This window comes from Lepisma saccharinum, chromosome 8 (genome assembly GCF_977018435.1).
Source record: "Lepisma saccharinum chromosome 8, izLepSacc3.1, whole genome shotgun sequence".
Lineage (NCBI taxonomy): Eukaryota > Metazoa > Arthropoda > Insecta > Zygentoma > Lepismatidae > Lepisma > Lepisma saccharinum.
This window is the reverse complement of record NC_139236.1, coordinates 78,966,665-78,987,980: the sequence shown is the minus strand read 5'-3', so window position 1 is coordinate 78,987,980 and position 21,316 is coordinate 78,966,665. Positions and strand designations below refer to the sequence as shown.

General features: G+C 35.6%; 1 protein-coding gene across 3 annotated transcripts in view; it reads right to left on the bottom strand.

Annotated features, from left to right (window-relative positions):
• The window catches only part of OstDelta (oligosaccharide transferase delta subunit), an 84,847-nt gene that overhangs the window by 24,609 nt on the left and 38,922 nt on the right, over positions 1-21,316 (bottom strand). For all 3 annotated transcript variants that reach the window (XR_014442012.1, XR_014442013.1, XM_083127033.1), the window contains exons 8-12: positions 17,569-17,778; positions 12,283-12,487; positions 7,081-7,269; positions 5,853-5,948; positions 4,637-4,712 (exon numbers count right to left, since the gene is read on the bottom strand). Coding sequence is in view for 1 of the 3 variants with exons in the window: in XM_083127033.1 (XP_082983159.1) it covers positions 4,637-4,712; positions 5,853-5,948; positions 7,081-7,269; positions 12,283-12,487; positions 17,569-17,778 (776 nt within the window). In the remaining 2 variants the exon portion in view is untranslated. The remainder of the gene's footprint in view (positions 1-4,636; positions 4,713-5,852; positions 5,949-7,080; positions 7,270-12,282; positions 12,488-17,568; positions 17,779-21,316) is intronic.

The following is a 21,316-nucleotide window of genomic DNA, read 5'->3' as shown; positions in this document are numbered from 1 at the left end:
ATCGACCTTGACTTGTTTCCTTGTCCTAAGAGCTGCTGAAAACTCGCAGGTGAGGAGTGGGGGAGCAGCCCGAAATGACTGCTGGACTTGCAGTCTTTGCCAATGTGTATGGCAGGTCAAGCTCTTTCATCGATAAATACACCACCTTGAGAGATAAGATCGCAGGAAGGTTCGAAAATACAGATGCGTGGCGCCTGGAAGTCTGGTCCATCTGTCCAGCTCTGACCTAGAGTTCAGCAGGTTCCCGTGAGTGAGCAACTTTGGGCCTTGTAGCCGACAACTTCCGGTAACCGCTTTAATTCAAAACGTGTTCTTTGTTCCCTGCAACACTTCATAAAAAAGCGAAACTGTTAGAGATAATCAAAGCCACATACGCGAACTAAAGATCGTCAACCCGCTTAATGCGTTGTCATCCAGGTTTCCACAAAAGTTTACTTCGATCTTACGTGCATCATAACTCCCGTTTCCCCACTTCATACGTTTTCCTAATTGTGTCGTAATATCTATCTGCCAAAAAAGTGCTCCATTGGCTGACTGACTTCTCCCCTTTTTCCTGTCAGCAAAGGGGGGAGGGGCGATTTTCTTGCTCGTGTGCGCACACGGGCTGATTACAGTCGAGGGTGGAAGTGGACCCACCCCTCTTCCTTTAACGTCTAAAATGGGGCAACCAGTTCTGGATATATTCTTGAAAACGAACAAAAACAGAATAAAAATATTAACCCTCCCCCCTTTTCCCAGCTTATTCTCCGCCACTGGTGTGCACGGCAATGTTGATAATTGCAGAATTCAGGTCTTTTTTTATGCTGTCGTCTGCATAGGAAATATTACCCGTATTATTGTCTGTTGCATGGTAAAACGTAAAGCAAGGGACATTTCTTTCTTCTTTACACTACTGTTAAAAGTTCCGTCTTCGACAGTTGCGTTATCTTTAAAATGCTGGGACTTTTCTCTTCCGCCACCTGTTGCTCGAACTTCCAGCCGGTCTCCTTGTTTTTACGATGCAGCTGGCGCCAGTGTTTTGTTTAGCTTTGTTTAGCGTCTGCAAAGCTCTTGCTTGCTGATAACAGCAATGACTCATCCAGAGTGAAGAAAAATGTTATTGTTTTGAATCTCGCGATAACGAAATTCCATCTCCAGAAAGGAAAACAAGAGTTAAAACAACTTCATGTTCTGCGCCTTCTGACAAGCAAAACTGTAAATTTAATTCACATCCGCTTTTCTTCAGAACCAAGAACCATTCATGTGAAGAAAAAAAAGTGCTCAATGTAGGAATGGTCGCTGAGATAGATTAGAAAGACATTATTCAAGGGGAAAACTTTTGGAGTAGTGGGTGTTTGACATCGGAATACTCCTAAATCCAACATTAAATCATCCATTAACGTGAGAGTAAATAACGATCTACCATTTTGACATGTAAAAGTGCAGCAGTTTCATAAAGCTTGTTTTCAATTCATTTTATGCTGATGGGCTAATCCGGACTAAATATACAGTTTAAAGTGAAATTCAATTCCAAACCTAAATGACTTTCGACTGGGACACTGTTTAATGACGTGTCCTAGAATACGCATTGGGTGAAGACAAATCGCAAGTTGCGCGTTTCCTTTTTCACACTGGATTACAATGTAAGTCAAGGAAGGAGTTTGGACTGCTCCCTTGAATTGGGAAGGGGGGAGGGTGAATGGAGTTGGTTGAAGCAAAGAAAACGTGTTTTTTTTTTTTTTGCGATGTATTTTACACAGCCCAACCAGAACGAAAATTACAGCCCCGCCTTTTTTTTTGTCTGGTGCCTAGAAAGGTTGTGTTGTTTCTCCCGAGAGATCTTATCTTACCAGTTAATCTTGTAACAGACAATGCTCCACTAGACATGTATAAAATCCAACATTCATTCTGCCCGATTATCTCCCGACTTTTGCTGGCGCCAGTGTAACTGGTGTCAAGTTTCGCTTGCAATAAGGGAGAGATTGTTTTCCTTTCCATAGGTCTCGGTGCAAACGGCTTTCTCATGAACTGTAATTGTAAGAATTTCCTGGAAAAGCAACGACTGTGCACAATTGAAAGAAAGTAACATTATTTTTTGTGAAAACGTTTTCATGTTCTATTTTTCTTCTCACAACACGCATCCTGTGCATAACAGGTTGTATAACTACCAGGATAAATGGTGTTACCATCTCCTATGCATCTTTGTGTCCGTTTGAGCTCCGTTTAAGCAGAAAATTGGGGCAAATTCCAATAACGACCCCTTCGAAATAACGACCCTTTTCCCAGGAACTGTGAAAGGTCGTTGAATCGAGAGTTGACTGTAGTTTTTAAATCAAATTTAGGATTATTTTCACAATTTTTAAAACCAATGTCTTTTTATATACTACTTTTCATCCATTTTTTCACCGCTATAACACCGATATTTTATTTTATTTACCGCTTTTGAACCTGAAATTGACTCAGTTTTTATACCGAAATTTTGCTTTTTTATTTACTAAAAATGTGTGCCTCTAACTATCAGTAACTAACTATTAGTAGAGTTTAAATTAAAACCAATACCTCATTCCAATTCACTGCAAAACTACTGTGTGTAAAGCTCCAAAAAAAACAGGTGAAATATGAGGGTCATTCGGAAAGAACCGCGAATTGGCTGTAAATAAAAAAACCGGCATAGACACAACAAATTATTACTTTACATCTGAAAGGTACAGCTGTCCTCCATTTTTCAACATAGTCGTCATGTAAATTAAAGCACTTGTCATAGCATTTCACCAACTTACCAATCCCTTCTGCATAAAACTCGACTGCCTGGGAATTCAACCAACCTGTCACAGCATTTAAGATCCTCAACCTCAGCGAAGTGCTGTGCCCCAAGCCACTTCATGTGAGTGAACAGATGAAAAGTGTTGGGATTTATTAAATATACCTAGTCTTACCATAAATACTGTCACAAAGTTTGAAGTAAATTGACATAAAATGCTGAGATATATTGTAATATCCTAATAACGTTACTGAAATGGATGCATGACAGATCAAAATCACAAATCATTATTCAAAATGGGCACACTTAGCATGCACACATTCCTTAACTCTTTGTGGCCACGCATCAATTGAATTACGCAACGCATCGACTGGAAAATCAGCAACTGCCTTCAGAAGAGACCGCTTTAAACTTTCAATATTGGGATGTCTCTTCTTGCAAGCCATCTCCTGAAAAGGGTATAGGTCCAGACTTGCAGAAGGCCAATCCGAAGTGGAAATTAAGTCTGGTACATTTGCCTCCAGCCACTGCTGTGTTGTTCGGGCACCATATGTTGGGGCTGAATCCTGCTAGAAGCTCCAGTTCTGACCATGGAAGAGTGTTTTTTTGACATTCTTGACTAGTCTCTCAAGCACTGTGTGCTGGTACACTTTGACTGATGTCTTTACCCCTTTTTCACAGAAATGGAGAGTGCCCTCATAGCAAATGTTCCAGACTTCATTTCCACTTCAGATTGGCCTTCTGCAAGTCCGGACCTATACCCTTTGGACTACAAATTGTGGTCCAAGCTTCAGGAGATGGCTTGCAAGAAGAGACATCCCAATATTGAAAGTTTAAAGCGGTCAGTCTCTTCTGAAGGCAGTTGCTCATTTTCCAGTCGATGTGTTGCGTAATTCAATTTGATGCGTGACCACAAAGACTTACGGAATGTGTGCATGCTAAGGGTGACCATTTTGATTATTGATTTGTGATTTTCATTTGTCATGCATCCATTTCAGTAATGTTATTAGGATATTAAAATATATCTCAGCATTTTCTGTCAATTTACTTAAAACTTTGCGACAGTATTTATGGTAAGACTAGGTATGCAATATTGATTTTTATTATAGGAGATGTTAATAATCGTAGCAACAAGGAGCCAAGTCCAGGGTGTACAGGGGATGATCAAAAACGTCCCATTTGAATTGGCGCAAAAGGTCTTGTGTTCACCAAGCAGTGTGAGGGTGAGTGTTGTCATGCACAAACACAACCCCAGATGTCAGCAGACCACGACTTTTCTGGATGGCTCTTCTCATTTTCTGCAAAGTGTTACAGTAAACTTCAGAAGTGATTGTTGTACCACGTTCCATGAATTCGACAAGCAAGATTCTCTTAGCATCCCAAAACACGGTGGCCATAACCTTCCTCACTGACAAAGTTTGACGGGCTTTCTTCGGCTTCTTTGGAGAACCTGTATGGCCCCATGCCATTGACTGTTCATGATGAATATCTGCTGCTGACAGATTTTTTGCCCAAAGAAATCTCATCACTCCGCGTACCTCACATTTGGCGGGATTTTCGATGGCAGCACACATTTTGTGACGTTATAACCAGCACACGTGTGGCACTACAATGCTCTCACTAGCACAGCTGGAAGCTTACTGAATTACAGATTGTGTGATGTAACAACGGTTGCACTCTGCCCACTATACTAGCGCTATGCCACAATGGCAGTTACTTTCTGAATTACCCTTGTAACCAGTTGGGACCTGCACACACACACACACACACACACACACACACACACACACACACACACACACACACACACACACACACACACACACACACACACACACACACACACACACACAAAAAAACTTTGGACACCCGTTAGAATTCTCTAATAGTGCTTACCTCCTAATCCAAGGTGAAATCCAACTGCAGTTAAGGAAAATGGGAAATTTGACATGTTGATTCCAAGTTTAGCCCACTGTAATAAAATAATTTGTACAGGCTTAGTATAGTTATTTTTATAACATTACATTCTCCCAATTATGAAGACATTAATTTGCATTAGAAATGTTGATTTTCTGTACAGATGTAAAAAAAATCAAAATTTTAATTGAGTATTATGGAGAAACTGTAAACCTTTCTATTTATTATTTACAATTGTAAATAGAACAACTGCCAAACTTACAAATGGTGACGTTTTCACTGACGTCTTATTTACATCTTGACCTTGTGAATTAATATGAGGCAACTAGTAAACCAAAACTGCCATTTGCACTAGTTATTTCTTGTAATTTGAAGGTCCAAAATTGCCTCAATTAAAATTTATCTCCACTTTTGCTGTGTAGTTTTAGTTATAATTTCGAGTATATGAAGACTGTTCCGAATGTTATGGTTTACAACCGCAATAAAAACTAATAATTTTTGAAAAGGTATTTTGAAAGATTGCCTCAATGCTAATGGCAGTAATACTTGTGATTGCAGTTGCATGACCGGTCCACTATCCTACTTAATATGTTAAAAGCACATTTTGTTTCTAAAATTATTATATCTTTGAAATTTTCTGAGGCATACACACAGTCAACTGTGTTACACCACTGTATTTAGAAATTTATTATCCGAAACAGAAGTACACATTTATATACATTAAACTAACAAATAGCTACCTTATGTGCTTAATATGCTCTTCACATAAATACCTGGTATGTCCAAGAGAACCACATCATCATAGGTCACCAAGGAAAAAACACACATTCTAATTAAACATACAATTTGAAAACCAGGTCACTGCATAACTCAAAAGCTAGAGAGAAAGGACTTCAGTTAGTGCAAGATTTCTTTCTTCCAGTTTAAGAGCAAATTAACGCTATTATGGGAGAGCAGACACGTGACAAATATGACAATGCGGGAGTGTGCGTTTACTAACATTTGCAAATTAGGAGAAAAACTACAAGCAACAGATATGTATAAGAAGAATCAGGCACTGCTTAATGTAAATAATACAATAAAACTAAGTTTTCTCCTATTTCAATATCTGATGTGAATTTCTGAAAAAATACAAAAATGCAACATTTCTCTATCTAATCTAACTAGTACTTAGTTTATCTTGAACTCTACGTACCAAAATAAGAAGAATGAGAATTGGCAGACAGACTAGCCCTGTGAACAAATTGGAGACCACAGCAGGCGGTCGCTTTTCTGGATCCCGGAACAAGTGCTGCAAGAAAGAAAAATCTATAAACACTTCTCATAAATTTCCGACAACACTTGCGGTGTCATTTGATAGCAACAATAGACACCAACTACTGCCTCGAATGTCCAAACAAATGGAAAATGAGTCATTTAAATAACCAGATTAGTACTGCAACAATCGATCATGGGTTGTTTCAGAAACACAAGAAAAGCATGTTCACAATGAACTACCCAGTTGATAAGACCTCCACAGCGCACTGTTGCAGTGAAACTATGGCTAACATATGTTTGTTACATATGCCAAGAACCAAGTAACTGCTAGTTTATCTCCCAATGTTATAGAAGTCAAGTGCCACAGCAGGCACTAAACCAACGAGCATTGGTTGCACTGTATTGTTAGAAAATAAAACAACTCTCTTGCTGCACCTATTGGAGTGGATGTCACCAACCTTGATGGCGCCCTTCATTCTGGCAGTCTACATCTTGAGTGGTGGAGGACTTCACTGTTGCCATCCATACCAACAGTAGCAATATTACTTTCAAAGATTTCATCTGGGTAGCAATATCCCACCCACCAACGTATCAGTACAAAGTGCTCAGAGGACCTACATATCAGCCACAGGTGCAACCACACCCCCTGCCAAAATAAGGCCACATGCGAACCAGGTCCCATCTCCACTCTAACACCCCCCCCCCCCCCAACACTATTTTCTACAAGCCTGGTTATTTTTCTGCACCAACTTCACAAACTTGCAGGTGAAAGACTTACTGCTGTTTTCTATTTCCTTTCCATTTCTTATTTATATTCTATGTATTTTATAAGCCTTTGTTTGTATCTTTCTCTTTTCTGTTAACTTTTGGCTCATTATGATTTAGAGGATGATTATATTGCGAGACATACCAACGTTTCAGTGGCAAGGATCATGAGCCAAGCACTCGTCACCATACCGCATACTACCTTTGCAGTATGCATGCTGCAGTTGTATATAAGAACAAGTCTCTCACATTAAATGCTGGTTTATGTAGGAATATTCTGCTGGAGAAACCTAATGGAAAGTACAAACTCAAACTTGATGCAATCGTTGCAGTGAAAGATTATGATTTAAAGTCTCCGTGTCTTCCAACTGCACATCGCCCCCATAAAATATATCTCTTACCTTGATTTCTCCCCTTGGTTTATAAGGCTCTTCCACCTTTTTGGGCTGAACGGACTGTTCCGAGAATTTCAGTTTCACACTGCATACACGCCATGAAAAAGAATTGGATACCACTGCATCACCAATTATGACATCCATCGTGTAAAGGCCTGACAACTTGTTGAAGTCCACCGAATGGGCAGATACATCCTAGAAAAGATTCCAAATTTTAAAAGCATTTTTACTACAAATTACAAATACGATATTTAAGAACACACCTCCACTCATGCCTAAGACATTAACATAGATTTCCTTACGTAGATGTCAGGACTGAGACAATACTTGCTCACTCTCACCAATACATACACTTAAGAATTTTAACAGTATTTAGATCAGAATATTTATCATTCTATAAGTTTTCCCTTGATAGCGTATAACAGTAATCTAGCACTTTTGCTTTAAAATATTCACATTTTTCACATGAGATGATAATTCAATCACAAAAATCAATTTCTCCCCACAGTCTTGTTCTACAATAATGAAAATTATGCATTTTGCATAATTTCTAGTGTATACAGACCACAAAAGTGTCATGCAGCATTTTTGTGGATTGAGATACGCAAATTTCAGAAAAGCATCAGCCGGTATCGGTGATGAAATTGAAACAGTTAACAGATTGAACCCAAGTGTATGTTAATGTCCATAAAACAATTTCCTCCTTTTCAATGAATCAGTAGTTTTTCTTGTATGTACGCATTGCTTGCATTATAGAATTATTTTCCTGTAGTTTTCGGTTATTACAAGCATAAGAAAACAGTTTTTCTTTGTGACGTTTCAGGAGAACACACGCTCCTTTCATCAGACATTTATTTTCATTTTGACTAAATATACAGTTATAACAAGGGTTAGTAATTTTTTAAACAAAAATAATCCATTATATAATGGATGTTGTCAATGTTACATTGTTGTAATATAACAACTTAACAGTGAAAAAGCAGTCTGTTTTATTTTCATTTCAGATTTTTTTTAAAATTATGAATCCCAAATATCATCAGGTAATCCAAATTCATCATTGTTTTCACAAAGTCTCTTGATGTTTTCTGTTACATTAAATTTTAAAGATGGTGGCTTACTCCATTTGTGAAAAAGAAAACTCCATAGTGGATCAATGTTACCATTTTCATTATTTAATTTATTCCAGTGTTCTTCTGCAATGAACGAAGCTTCCCAGACATTCAACTCTGTTTCCCGTTAATCTTTTTAAAACCCTTCTCTTTTTAATCAAATGCTGCCATAAATCTTACGGATATTGAGGTACCTGATGAGTATATAGAAATTTTTCAATTCGGAATGAAATTTTCAGTTGGTAGTGCTTATATACACTTGGTAGTGCTTATATACACAAGGAAGATTTTGTGATTTCAATAGAGAAAGCACTGAATGTCTTAGATGATGAGGAGGAAAAGAGAAAATTACGAAGTCTCCCACATGATGCTCTTGATGAACGGTTAAGTTTTGAATACAACAGAAGAAATAACAGAGGTCCAAAATACACAGAACGGGAGAAAGAGCATATAAGGTTGGGGAAAAAAGTTCATGGTTTCAAGATCTGGTTGAAAGAAAACGACATTTTCTTAATAAAATCGGACAAGGAAAATAAACCTGTCCTTAACCGAATTAAGGACTATAAAGAAAAAATGGAAGAATGTTTCAAAGTAAACAATTTCACAGAAACCTCTTGAAACCCTATAACTAAAATAATAAATGAGGTAAAGAAAGTAATTGAAAGCAGTATCACGATACCAAGAGAAATGAAGAAAAAACTCATTGTCAAAAATTCTACCCTGCCGATTGCCTTTGGACAATACGACCCATCACTGCAACTTTCACACATCCTGCATACAAACTATCCAAATATTTAGTTGAAAGACTTGCAATAATTAAACAACAAACATCATTCAGTGTTAAAAATGCATATGAAGTGAAACAGAAACTAAAAAATATTGTTTGGAATAATGAGTATCGTATTGCAAGTTTTGATGTTGAAAATTTATATCCTAGTGTCCCAATAGAAGGTGCCACAGATGCATTACACAGATGGCTTATTGAGATGAAGATTAACCCAGTAGAATCATGGGAAATGGTTCGATGGTTTACTGTATGTGCAAATTACAAATACTTTATATTTGATGACAAAATCTATCCGCAAAGTAATGGTCTATCAATGGGAAACCCAGTATCCGGAATCATCTCCAGCATTTTTCTTCATTACATAGAATCTCAAATTGTTAATGCGATAGGTGCAGATACCAAACTCTACATCAGATATGTAGATGATGTGCTAATTATTGCTAAAAATGAGAACACCATCATGGACATATTTAAATTATTAAATGAATCACATCGTCGCATAAAATTCACTTGCGAACCCATGAATAACAATGTAATTTCTTTCCTTGATCTGCAAATTAAGACAACTGACTCAACAATTCAAACATCAGTCCATAGGAAAAAATTAGCGGGGGAAAAATACATCCATGCCAATTCAGAACATTCGCATATAACAATGGATAACATATTTTTAAATTTTTTCCTGAGAGCACAAAGACTATGTTCTAATAATGAGGATATCAAAAATGAAGAAGAAAGGCTTTTTAATATAGCAAAAGAAAATGGCTTTTACACTAACAGAATAAACCAAATCAAAAAACAAGTCGCAAGAAAACTAAAGGAAAAGATAAATACAGACAAAGATGAAAAATCTGTTGAAAAGAAATTTGTGTGCATTCCATTCCACAAGGGATTCTCAGATAAAATTGCAAATTTTTTTAGAAGTTTTAATTTCAAAATTGTTTTTAAATCACCAAGAAGTTTGGAATGTACATTTAATGAATTCAAAATGAGAAACTCTCTACCAGATGTGGAAACTACAGGAATATATAATATAAGTTGTTCATGTTCAAAGGATTATGTGGGACAAACAACAAGGAAAATGGCAATAAGATGGCACGAACACAATTTGGACATTATAAATCTAAACCCAAGAACAGGTTTGTCAACTCATATCATCGAAGAGAAGCATTTGATTAAAAAGAGAAGGGTTTTAAAAAGATTAACGGGAAACAGAGAGTTGAATGTCTGGGAAGCTTCGTTCATTGCAGAAGAACACTGGAATAAATTAACTAATGAAAATGGTAACATAGATCCACTATGGAGTTTTCTTTTTCACAAATGGAGTAAGCCACCATCTTTAAAATTTAATGTAACAGAAAACATCAAGAGACTTTGTGAAAACAATGATGAATTTGAATTACCTGATGATATTTTGGATTCATAATTTTAAAAAAAATCTGAAATAAAAATAAAACAGACTGCTTTTTTCAGTTAAGTTGCTATATTACAACAATGTAACATTGACAACATCCATTATATAACGGATTATTTTTGTTTAAAAAATTACTAACCCTTGTTATAACTGTATATTTAGTCAAAATGAAAATAAATGTCTGATGAAAGGAGCGTGTGTTCTCCTGAAACGTCACAAAGAAAAACTGTTTTCTTATGCTTGTAATAACCGTAAACTACAGGAAAATAATTCAATGAATCAGATTTTAAGATCTTAAATTAATTTCATTTCATGTATTTCTGAGCCGGGTAATATTTTTATTATATTACCTATTCTGCATAAACTTGCCTCAAAATGCCCTTTTGTTGTTATTTTGCTTTTGAATGTTATTCGCAGTAAATTAATTTCTGTGATAACATAAAAGTATACACCTATTAATAGGAACTAGCCACTACTTGCACAGAGGTTTTCATCAGTGCAATTCATTCATTCACTTTCGGTTCACTTTCGGTCAGGAGAAGAAAAGTATAAAGCATCATTTGAAAACCACACGTATTAATAGCAAGCAGATAAGAGCCTCAAACAACTGGAAATGTTGTTCAAGTAATTCATCATGGGTGTGTACATTGCTTGCTTTTAACACTAATATCAAATGTATGCTTACAAGAAAAGCTGAAACTTCAATGAGTACTGAATTAATAGCATGAATTAACATATTTACGTGTAGTACGTGTTACTTACTATATAATATAATCAATACTAAATTAGTGTAAAATTGAACTAACTTACGTGAGTGAAAATGAAGTTTTGAAAACAAAGTTTCGGGGTACAACTGCCCCCTTCTTGAGGTTCTTATTTTCTCTACGCACTAATCATTATGCCACATCACGAAGTGTTAAAAAGGATTAGCTTAGAGGTTGGGTTAAACACTTAAAATAACACAATGCAAGAAAAATTAATAATTCAGACTACTATGCACAAAATTTTAATTTTACATTTTTCAGGATTAATGGTTATTAAAAAAATTGAAATACAGCAAAATGTGAAACCTGGGAAAATTTATTGGGACCCTGCAAACAGAATGTAGAATACAAGGAATGTAAAATTTGCATGCCACTGTGTAATGCTCATTCTTTTCCTCTCATTCAATGTGGTCCGATGATGCAAACCGCAAAACATTACCCACTATAAAAACAATGCACTGTTTACAAATAGAGACAAACTTATTTTATCTAATTTCAACTTAGGAAGTACAATTTCCTACCACACGTAGTCACAAAAAAAATGATTATATACGAAATGTTCAATGTACAGCACAAACACTTAAAATTCACAACTTACACAAACATACGATTCTGCATCTCACCCCAACTCCCCCAATAAAAATGTGCAGTATATTTGCCTATAGATTTCGCTGACACCTTGCCACCATTCACAGAAGGCTCTTGATTGACAGATGAATGAATGAATTAAAATTTTTGGGTATGTGAGTATATACTGCACCCATCAAAGCACACTAGGAAAATTATCCAAAACCCTTACCTTAAAGGTGAAAAATGGATGTAAAGAGAAAGGTTACAAGTGCAATGTTGTAAAGTGACCTGTACAGGATGTACGCAAGAGATTAAACAGGTAAGTGAGTTTAGAGTGTAACCCCCCAATCATTATAAAAAAATGTTTCTTCCTTTTTGAGAACACTCACCTCCTCCCAACATGGATGATACACAGCTGGTAAGATTAAGTTTGTCTGAGGGAAAGTCTCGATCAATTCTATGACAGATTAAGGATAACAATATAAATTGTCTTGCCCATAGTTGCAGCTCTTGATTTCACGTTAATTCATTTTATCTTACTCTAAAATTTGTCACTGCACTTACCATATCAAACTTGTACGATTTTGAAGAATCAGGTTCTGCTACAAATATGATTTCTTGTCCAGTTTCTGAATTTGTCAATCTTATAAATGCCTGGTGCACAATCACAGTTTTTCCACTTGTTTTATCTCTGAGAGCAAATTTCATAATCAACTTTTGGTGATAGTCAGCCTCTATGACTGTGTCCAATTTATTTGGGTATGCTAACCTACAAATAAACAAAGGAAATTAATCAGGTTGGGAAAAAATGGTGTTGATAAATCTTAAAATATTGACCACATGCCATCAAGCAAGTTAGAAATTACGACCATAATTATTAATATTGCTGACATTTCAGTGTGTATGCCTAAGTGTACGTTCGTGGGAGCTTTAATATTTGTTTTTCTCTAGCTTAAGGTAGGGCTACACCAACACCACTCTGGCCTAAGGGGCAGCTTAAGGGCTGGGAAACTGCCTGGGGTGTCACCCTCGGGAAGGGGGCAAATCTGTGCGATGATCCCTTTGTTTAGTGCCAAAACCTTAATACGGACTACACAAGAGTGGCTATTTGTTTCACTATTTTTTAAGTCCACTTTATGCATGGAAATACTTTCCGCGTGTATAATGAGCGTGCATGTATAATGCGCACCCTGGTTTTTGATGGGGAAAAGTGACGAACAATTATATCTTGTATATAATGCACAGTACAATTCAGGTTCTAGAAATACTTAGTTGTAGGTCGTAAAGCTGTTACTATGCCAATCAAGAGTGAATGACTTCATAACTATTCAATGAGACACCTCTTGCTATGTGGACCATGAGGAGAATATCCTCTTGTGTGAACAATAAGTCACCAACCCATGCCACCTCGCCCACTCTCCCTCCACTGTGTTTAGCAATAGTAGAAAGCAAGATCAAAATTACATTATGGATTTTCAGTGCTCACAAACTTATTTTCTATTATTTCTCACCCAACAAATACCGCTGATACGCATCCCATGTGACGGGAGGTGCATGCTTGAATTCCACCAGAATGACACTGCTTTTGTTGGTGTTGCAGAACATTACATTGAAAAGTGAATAATCGTGGGAAATAGCCTTCAAACTTTCATGTGTTTTTGTTCATTCCTTCTTTACTTTTTCTAAAAAAAACTTTAAAATATATACTTTTTCTGTGACTAACGTAACAATTATACGAGGCATATTCAGGACCCTCAAAATAGTAGTTAGCAGTAGAAGATTTCTTCTATGAAGGCATTTACACACTTCATATAGATAATATTATTTGGCCAGTAATAGATTTAAACTATTATTTTATTTTTCCTTATCTTGTCTTTCATCCAAAGTACCATAAACATCAGAACGTTCCTTCATTTTGTGATGAGTTTATTTCAACCGCATTTCACATGTCGCTAACTTGAATGGAATACTTTTGCCATATTCAGAAACTGTAGGATTTAAGCTTTACAACAATATATAACATGATAGGGTTCCGTAAAATATGAAAAATCAATGCAAGTGTCACAAAAACAGGGAATAACCCTGTACGGTTTCATGTTGGCTGTGTGCCTTGACCGGTTGTGTGGCTATTTGTTTTAAGAGGAGTTGAATTTATTGTTGATAAGAATTAACTGAACTTACTGCTGCATAACATAGTAAGCACATTGAAAAAAAAAAAACAAAAAAAAAACATGTAGCAATTTAAGCCAAGAGATTACTGTTATTTTGATGCCATTATGTAGATATTAAATATATGTAACGTGGTAATGTTTTTTTATTTGAGGAAGGTGTAAAGTATAAGGATCAGGGTAGAAAGCAAGGGGGATCCAGGAATCCACCTTGCCCAAGTATTTTTTTTCTTGAGCAGCCTCTGGATACCAAGGTCAATAATATTATGTATTCATACCAAAAACAATCCTAACACTTGGAAATTTAGAGTATCTCTAAATATATAACATTTCCAATGGAACTATACCATACAAATCTAACAGTTGTGTTTTGAAAATATCCATGATTTCACACGAGATACCCAATTATTCATCAAATTGATTTCCATAATATTAGCCATTTTGCATATCTTCAGGTTATTCAGACTGCAAAGGTATTTTGCAGTTTACACAATTAAATTCCAGCCGATGATACATCGGTACCAGTGCTGGCCCAACATACCCTGAACAGCAAAAATTCAATTTCACATTTCACACGTTAAATATACCAGGCAGAAACATGTAAAATCCAGGTACATATATGGACGTTCATCTCTACATATATTTTCAATTTCTTTTGTAGCACAAGAACATAAAATTTAGTCATTTCCCATCAGTTCTTCATTTCTCTCACAAAACAATCAGTAGAACGAAAGTTTGTAAGCATCATATGGGAAAATGAGCTGCTTTTAGATGTGTTCATAGACAGTGTTACATAATCCAAATACAGTAGACACACTAATTCGAATTCCAAGGAGTCAAAAAAAGTTCAAATTATCCAAAATTTGAATTAACAAAAACATTACTTCATTAAAAATGATTTCAAGGGAAATAAAACTTCTGTTCGAATTGAGGAGAGCCCATAGCAAAATACTGTAAAGTGATTAGCCTTGTAAAGTTGTGCTTTTCTTGGTAGCATTACCTCAGATATTCTGAAAAACTTATCAAAACATCAAAAGATTGCAGGGTTGCTACGATTTTTTGATTATGAAATTACCTTACATTTCCAGGTTTTCCAGTCCAAAAATTCAAATTTTCCAGACATGTTTATCATGATTTTTACTTTCGAACCTTGTGTTTCTCAATTCAATATATAATCTTAATTATTATGAATATTCACTTTTACACTTTTTTTTTTTTTGCAAATTTCATTCCCACACAAAAGAACGTCAAAAATCAGAGTAAAATTTAAAATTACAGTCTGCATCAAATATATTGGGTGCTATAATCAGGTGCATCTAGCCTTCAGGCTAAGGCAACAGAGGTACATTATTTCACCATTAACAGATCTTATGTCGTAGAAAATGCTGCCGCTTTGCTTACATTGCTTACACAGCATCTGGAGAATTTTTTGTTGCATATAGGAATTCTATAGGAAATGCCAACAAGACTAAGATCTATAAAATAATAGAGGATAACCTCATATTCAACAACCTTTCCGATAATTATGATCATATTGTCAATGTACTTTAGTTAACAATCAGGTATCTGGACTGTTTTACTTTGATATTCTTTCTAATATCTAGTATTACAAAAGTGAAAATTTATTACAGAAATTCTAAGGAACTATAATTTTGCACTTTGAATCATAAGAACAAAAGAAACAAGTTTCTAAACTGAATGCTTTTTGCGAGTGGAATCACAAGAACCGAATCCAGAAGTGGAAGTGAACTGCTTGTTCATTTTGAAACTTTTTCTCTTGTAGACTCCAAAATGCATGTAAATTCCAGACACTGTGCAAAATTCCCTGACATTTCCATTTTCTAGATGCACAGCAACCCTGGATTGATTGCATTATGTGCTATTAGGCTGTAGTATATGGGTAAATTTACTATTTTTACTAATCTAAAATTAATGTGATGCTTAGAATTATGAAAGTTGTAAACTTAAAATTTAAAGGAAATTCTTCCTAGTTGTTTATTTCTTATATCTTGCTGGACATTTCTGCCACTTTTGGCTGTTCACAAAAAAGAGGATGAAAATAATGGAAGGAAAAATCGCAAACGCATAGGTTCAAATCCTGATCAAACCTGCATTTGCATATAGTATATCTCATGTATGTGCCAAACAGTAACATAATCGATACTGTTATCAGATCAGTCCTAAATATTAATTTTCCAAAACACATAGATGCATTAGTACTTACAAGATGTGCAATTGCCACAATTTCAGTTAAGCATCTTTAACAGCTGCAGGATAAAAAAATAGCTTTCTAGATGTTGGAAGTTGTGTTATGAACAAGCAGTCAACAAATCCACAAATGCAAACCTAACTGCACTTTTAAGCAATGTGGACATTTTTATAAAGCTTGGGAAATTGATAGTCTTCATAAAATCCATTTTTCCATCAGTTGTTCCTGTCTTTCACAAAATAATCAGTAGAACGAAAGTATGTAAACATCATTTGGAAAAATGTGCTGTTACATAATTACAGTAGAACCGCAGTTTTACATTTACCCGCACTTTTTTCAACTTGGGCCCCCAAAAAATGCAAAATAGAGGTTTCACTGTATTTTAATTTAAAATAGGGATGAACCACTATGAAATTTATGTCAATACAGTCAAACCCCAATTTTAAGTTTTCCTGCTTAATACGATGGTCCCGGCAAAAGGCTATGTTAAATAATAGATCATTCACCTTGACCTTACGTTCGCTCTAAACCCCGTTTCCCACTTTATATGTTTTCCAAGGAGTGCTGCTGTAAAATTTGCCAGAAGGCTGGTCTGTCTACAAGGCAAATTTTCCTTGCTTTTGCAGCTTTCATTCAGTTTCCCGCATTTTAAGTTTTTTTATTTACGGGCCCCTGAAAAACATAAAATCGGGATTTGACTGTACTGATTTCTACCAATCCAATTTAAAATTGCAAATTTCCCTTGAACCCAAATGGTTCCAAAATACTGCACTTTATAATTGTTATCAGTGTAGACACACAGTTCATATGCTGTGATTTTGAAGAAAATTGCAATGTATTTTTCAAAGGCAAAACGTATCACAGTAATTTGGTTACATACATTAATTATGATTAATTAACCATTCATGTTTGGAATTCCCAAACACAACCAATGAGGCAGGAAGCATTACGGTAGGCTCAAAACAAGCAACTGCTATAATTTCAGATTATGATTCCAGTTGAATCACAGTTGGTATGGCATCTGACTGTCATGCAACGACCCGGGTTCGATTCCAAAGTTGGATGATCCAAAGTTGGATTTTTTCCAGTCTTGTCTTCAGCATAAAGCAGCTCCGGGGCTCACCCAGCCTGGTCGTAAAGGTAGCCAGAGTGGTGGTGGTGGTGGTGGTGGGGTCAAACTTCAAACTTTAAAGAACAAACTCATAATAATAACAATAATTACCATCAACAGCAGTAATTATCCTAATTTTCGGAACAAAAGCTGGTTCTAAAATATGACCTCGTAGACCTGCATTTTTGTTCTTTGGGTAAAAAAAAGTACTATTTCCTTTTTAAAATTTCACACAAATCCAGGCAATTTAATGAAATGACTCGCCCATGTGTCAGCAGTAACAAAAGGAAATCATCGTAAGGTAAGGTAAGGTAAAGGAAAGTTCAGAGGAATTTCTTGTACAAGTAAATAGTCAAACCTACTTTGCAAGTTTTGGTGCTGTTGTTTGATCTGCATCCGCTGACCCAATCTCTGCAGATTCCACGGCGACTGCCGACAGGACCTTGACTTGTATGATGGCGCCAACATTTCCAACAAACCTTGCATCGGCCTTTGCTGGGACAGCACTCACAGATACCTTGTAGAAACCTCTCTCAGGCTTATTCTCCATAAGGTTAATTTCATACAAAGTGCTGCAAGAGAAACAGTATTTCAGGCTTGACTTCTAATATGCTTCAAAGCACAGGTATAGCTTGAGCCAAGCGGTTAGCATTACAAGCTTCCTTGTGGAAGCTTCAAAATATTGGCACTGACCCAGTATTGTAAGGTATCACAGAGCTGCTTGAAAACAATTGTAGACTCCTTTAAGAGGGTTTATGGGATTGGATGCAAACAATATTGCTACTACATGGCTATTGTGCCACTAAGTTTAGTTTTGTAAATAGAAAAAGCCCTACAGACTGATTTTTCAGTGTCACTTTTACAAAAAATTGGTATTTTTTTGATTTGTTCTTTAGCATCGCTTACCTGCCACTTAACTAATTGTGACAATGGGGATGAGTTGATATGAAATTGATGAAGGGACACTCGCAAAAAAAACACCCATACCCTTGGAATTTTAGTGCTGGTGCTAACCACTCCACCCCACAGGTTGGCTGGTATTTCTTTTGCTTTTCAGTTTAGCACAATTTTGTGTTGAATAGACCAAGGTCATGAACACCCACCCTACCCCACCCCACCGACACTTTTCCACAATATGTTTCCTACCAAGGGTAAATTAATTTGGAAACCAGGAAGAAATATCACAAGTGAAACAAAACACCCATACTGCAAGTTCTGATTATTTCTTGTCAGAAAGTTCATATTAGCCCTGTGTGCATGAAAGTAATTTTAATAGCCCATTAAGTTTAAAAGCACAGGTGTCTTATTTTTGCAGTATTTTTCACTATCATTATACTTGAATAGAGTACTTATCTGCAAAATTGATTTACAGTCAGTAGCCACTTGCACAAAAAATAACATAACTACAATAAACCAGTTTAGCACATACGTACTTTATTCCAATATAATATTTGCTACCAAATTTTCCATTTCCTGAAACCTTCCAGCTCATTCTAATTGCAAAATGTAATAAAACTAGGGGAGAACATATATAAATTATAACATAATAAAATAAAACAAATCAACTTTAGCTCAAGCCAATTGGGAAAGGACCTTTTGTTTCATGTGGAATTCAAAAGAATTGTGGCTCCATTGGGAACTGAATTTCATTACAAGACAACAGCATTACCAGTATGACTGATGCCACGCTTGAAAAATTAAGAGCTATCATTAAGGAATATAATATAAATTGTCTACAATGTTACCAATCTGATACTGGTACATTATTCAGTTTATTGTTATTGTCTTGCAAATATAAAGGCAAATTCATGTAATTAACGATTTCCGATAAGATAAATAAGCTAGCAAATAGCTCTTACATGTAGTTTTTAATTAACTTAGAGCTCTCAACCTTCGAAACCGTTACAATTAACCAAAAATGTACAACTGGTCTTTGTACCATGTGCACACAGATCATACCGCCAAGTGAAAATGCATGTAACACTGACTTTACTCGTTCATCTGTGAGTTATTTTATCCCATTTGCCTAACTGTTGTGAAACGAGCTTCAGAACAGTAACTTTATGGGAAGCCAGTATGTAAGGAAACTTGTGATATATCGACCAATACAGACTAACAGGAATTAACGGGTCATTGTCAAAAACTACACATATTTCAGCTCATTTGTTTTGTTCATTTGTACACATGTGGTATGACGTAACTTGAATCACAAAACGTAACAATGCTATTTCTATATTTAATAAATGCTCTTTGAAATTTTTTTTTTAGGAAAATGAAAATTTTCAACCTGTTTCTTGCTAATGTGCTTTTACTTATAACTGCAATAATGACAAAAGTGGAGAGAAAAAAATTCTCAACATACATACTGTTTTCTACAAGTACAATTACTTATATAAACATTGTATTACAAAATTATATTTTTTCTCAAGACAATTGATTGAAGGTTTGTATCAACACAATAATGTTCCTGCCCACCCATAAAGGTCAATTGAGACAGTGTGAAGAAAATCAAGTGGAAGTGCTTAACTGGCCTCCCCAAAGCTCTGAGCATGCTTCAGGGGAGTTGAAGCATTGGTCGTGTGCCAAACCCTCTCGACCAACAAACGCACATCAACCATTCACCATGCTACAGGAAGTATGGTAAAAAATTACACCAGCAGTTTATCAAAAATTAGTGGTAAGCCTACCCTCAAGGGTAAACATTGAAATAACAGCAAAGGGAGGTTCAACATCCTATTAATAACACCACTGGTGCCTTTGGAACCAACAGCAACTTGTAACTTTTCTTTACTTCTTTTAATGTGTTTTATATAAATATTAACACAATTTTGACATACCTTTACCTTGTATAATTACTAAAAGTGTGAACAATTTTATGAATATGATGCAGAGCACATAATTCAGCCATGTTGCTATATTCCTTCCACACAAAGTTAAAATTATCATGATTACTGATAAGCTACTTGAATAAGAATGGACCTTCAATAAAGTCAAACTAGAAAATAACTGTTTTCAACTCATTTGCATGTGAAAACACTTTTCCCTTCAAGTTTAAGGCAACAAAAAACATGGTGGTACATTAATTTTCTAGAATCAAGTTATTTCCTTATTTGTGAAACTTTTAATTAAGAGAACCATCAAGCAATACTTGTGCATGATGCCAATACATTATTCCTGTACATAATTTACTATCACATTTTCCTTTCCTTGAAATGTGAGCTATCTTTCATTTGCTCCAGAAGCATGCTAACACGTTGCAGTGTTACAGTGACCACCAAAATTAATGGTTGTGTTGATAGTAAGTACTTCATCCCAGTAGATTAAAAAAGATGAATGTTGCAAACTTGAGAAATGTTTTATGTATTAGGTGTACACAGAATATACAGCAGAGTAAAATTCATGTCAACACTTACTTTTACATCTGTACTATTGTTTTATCCCACGTGTATAACTGTGTGTGAAACAGCAAAGTCATAGGGAATTGGGCTCAATTACTATTTACTTGTTTGCCCATTGTGCAGAAGTCTTCCTAGTTAACAGATGGCAGGGTGAAACTTGTTTGTGAAAACCTTTTTTCTTTATTCTTGTATGTGGACAATTTTGGCTGTTGAAAAAAAATTCATATGAATAGTTTGCCAACCTCATTTATCAAATATTGGATACGAAATATAATCTTTCTTTTAATGGGAAGTATATTATTCATGAAATAAGATAGTATCTAGTCCGTACTCCACTCACTGAAGTTATTTCAGTAAAAATAATCAGTAATCAGAATTAGAATTATTTTCCTGTAGTTTACGGTTATTACAAGCATAACAAAACACTTTTTCGTTGTGATGTTTCAGGAGAACACACACTCCCTTCATCAGACATTTATTTTCATTTTGACTAAAGATACAGTTATAACAATGGTTAGCAATTTTTTAAACAAAAAGAATCCATTATATAATGGATGTTGTCAATGTTATTGTTGTAATATAGCAACCTAACTGAAAATTGCTAACCAGTGTTATAACTGTATCTTTAGTCAAAATGAAAATAAATGTCTGATGAAGGGAGCGTGTGTTCTCCTGAAACGTCACAACGAAGAAAGTTTTCTTATGCTTGTAA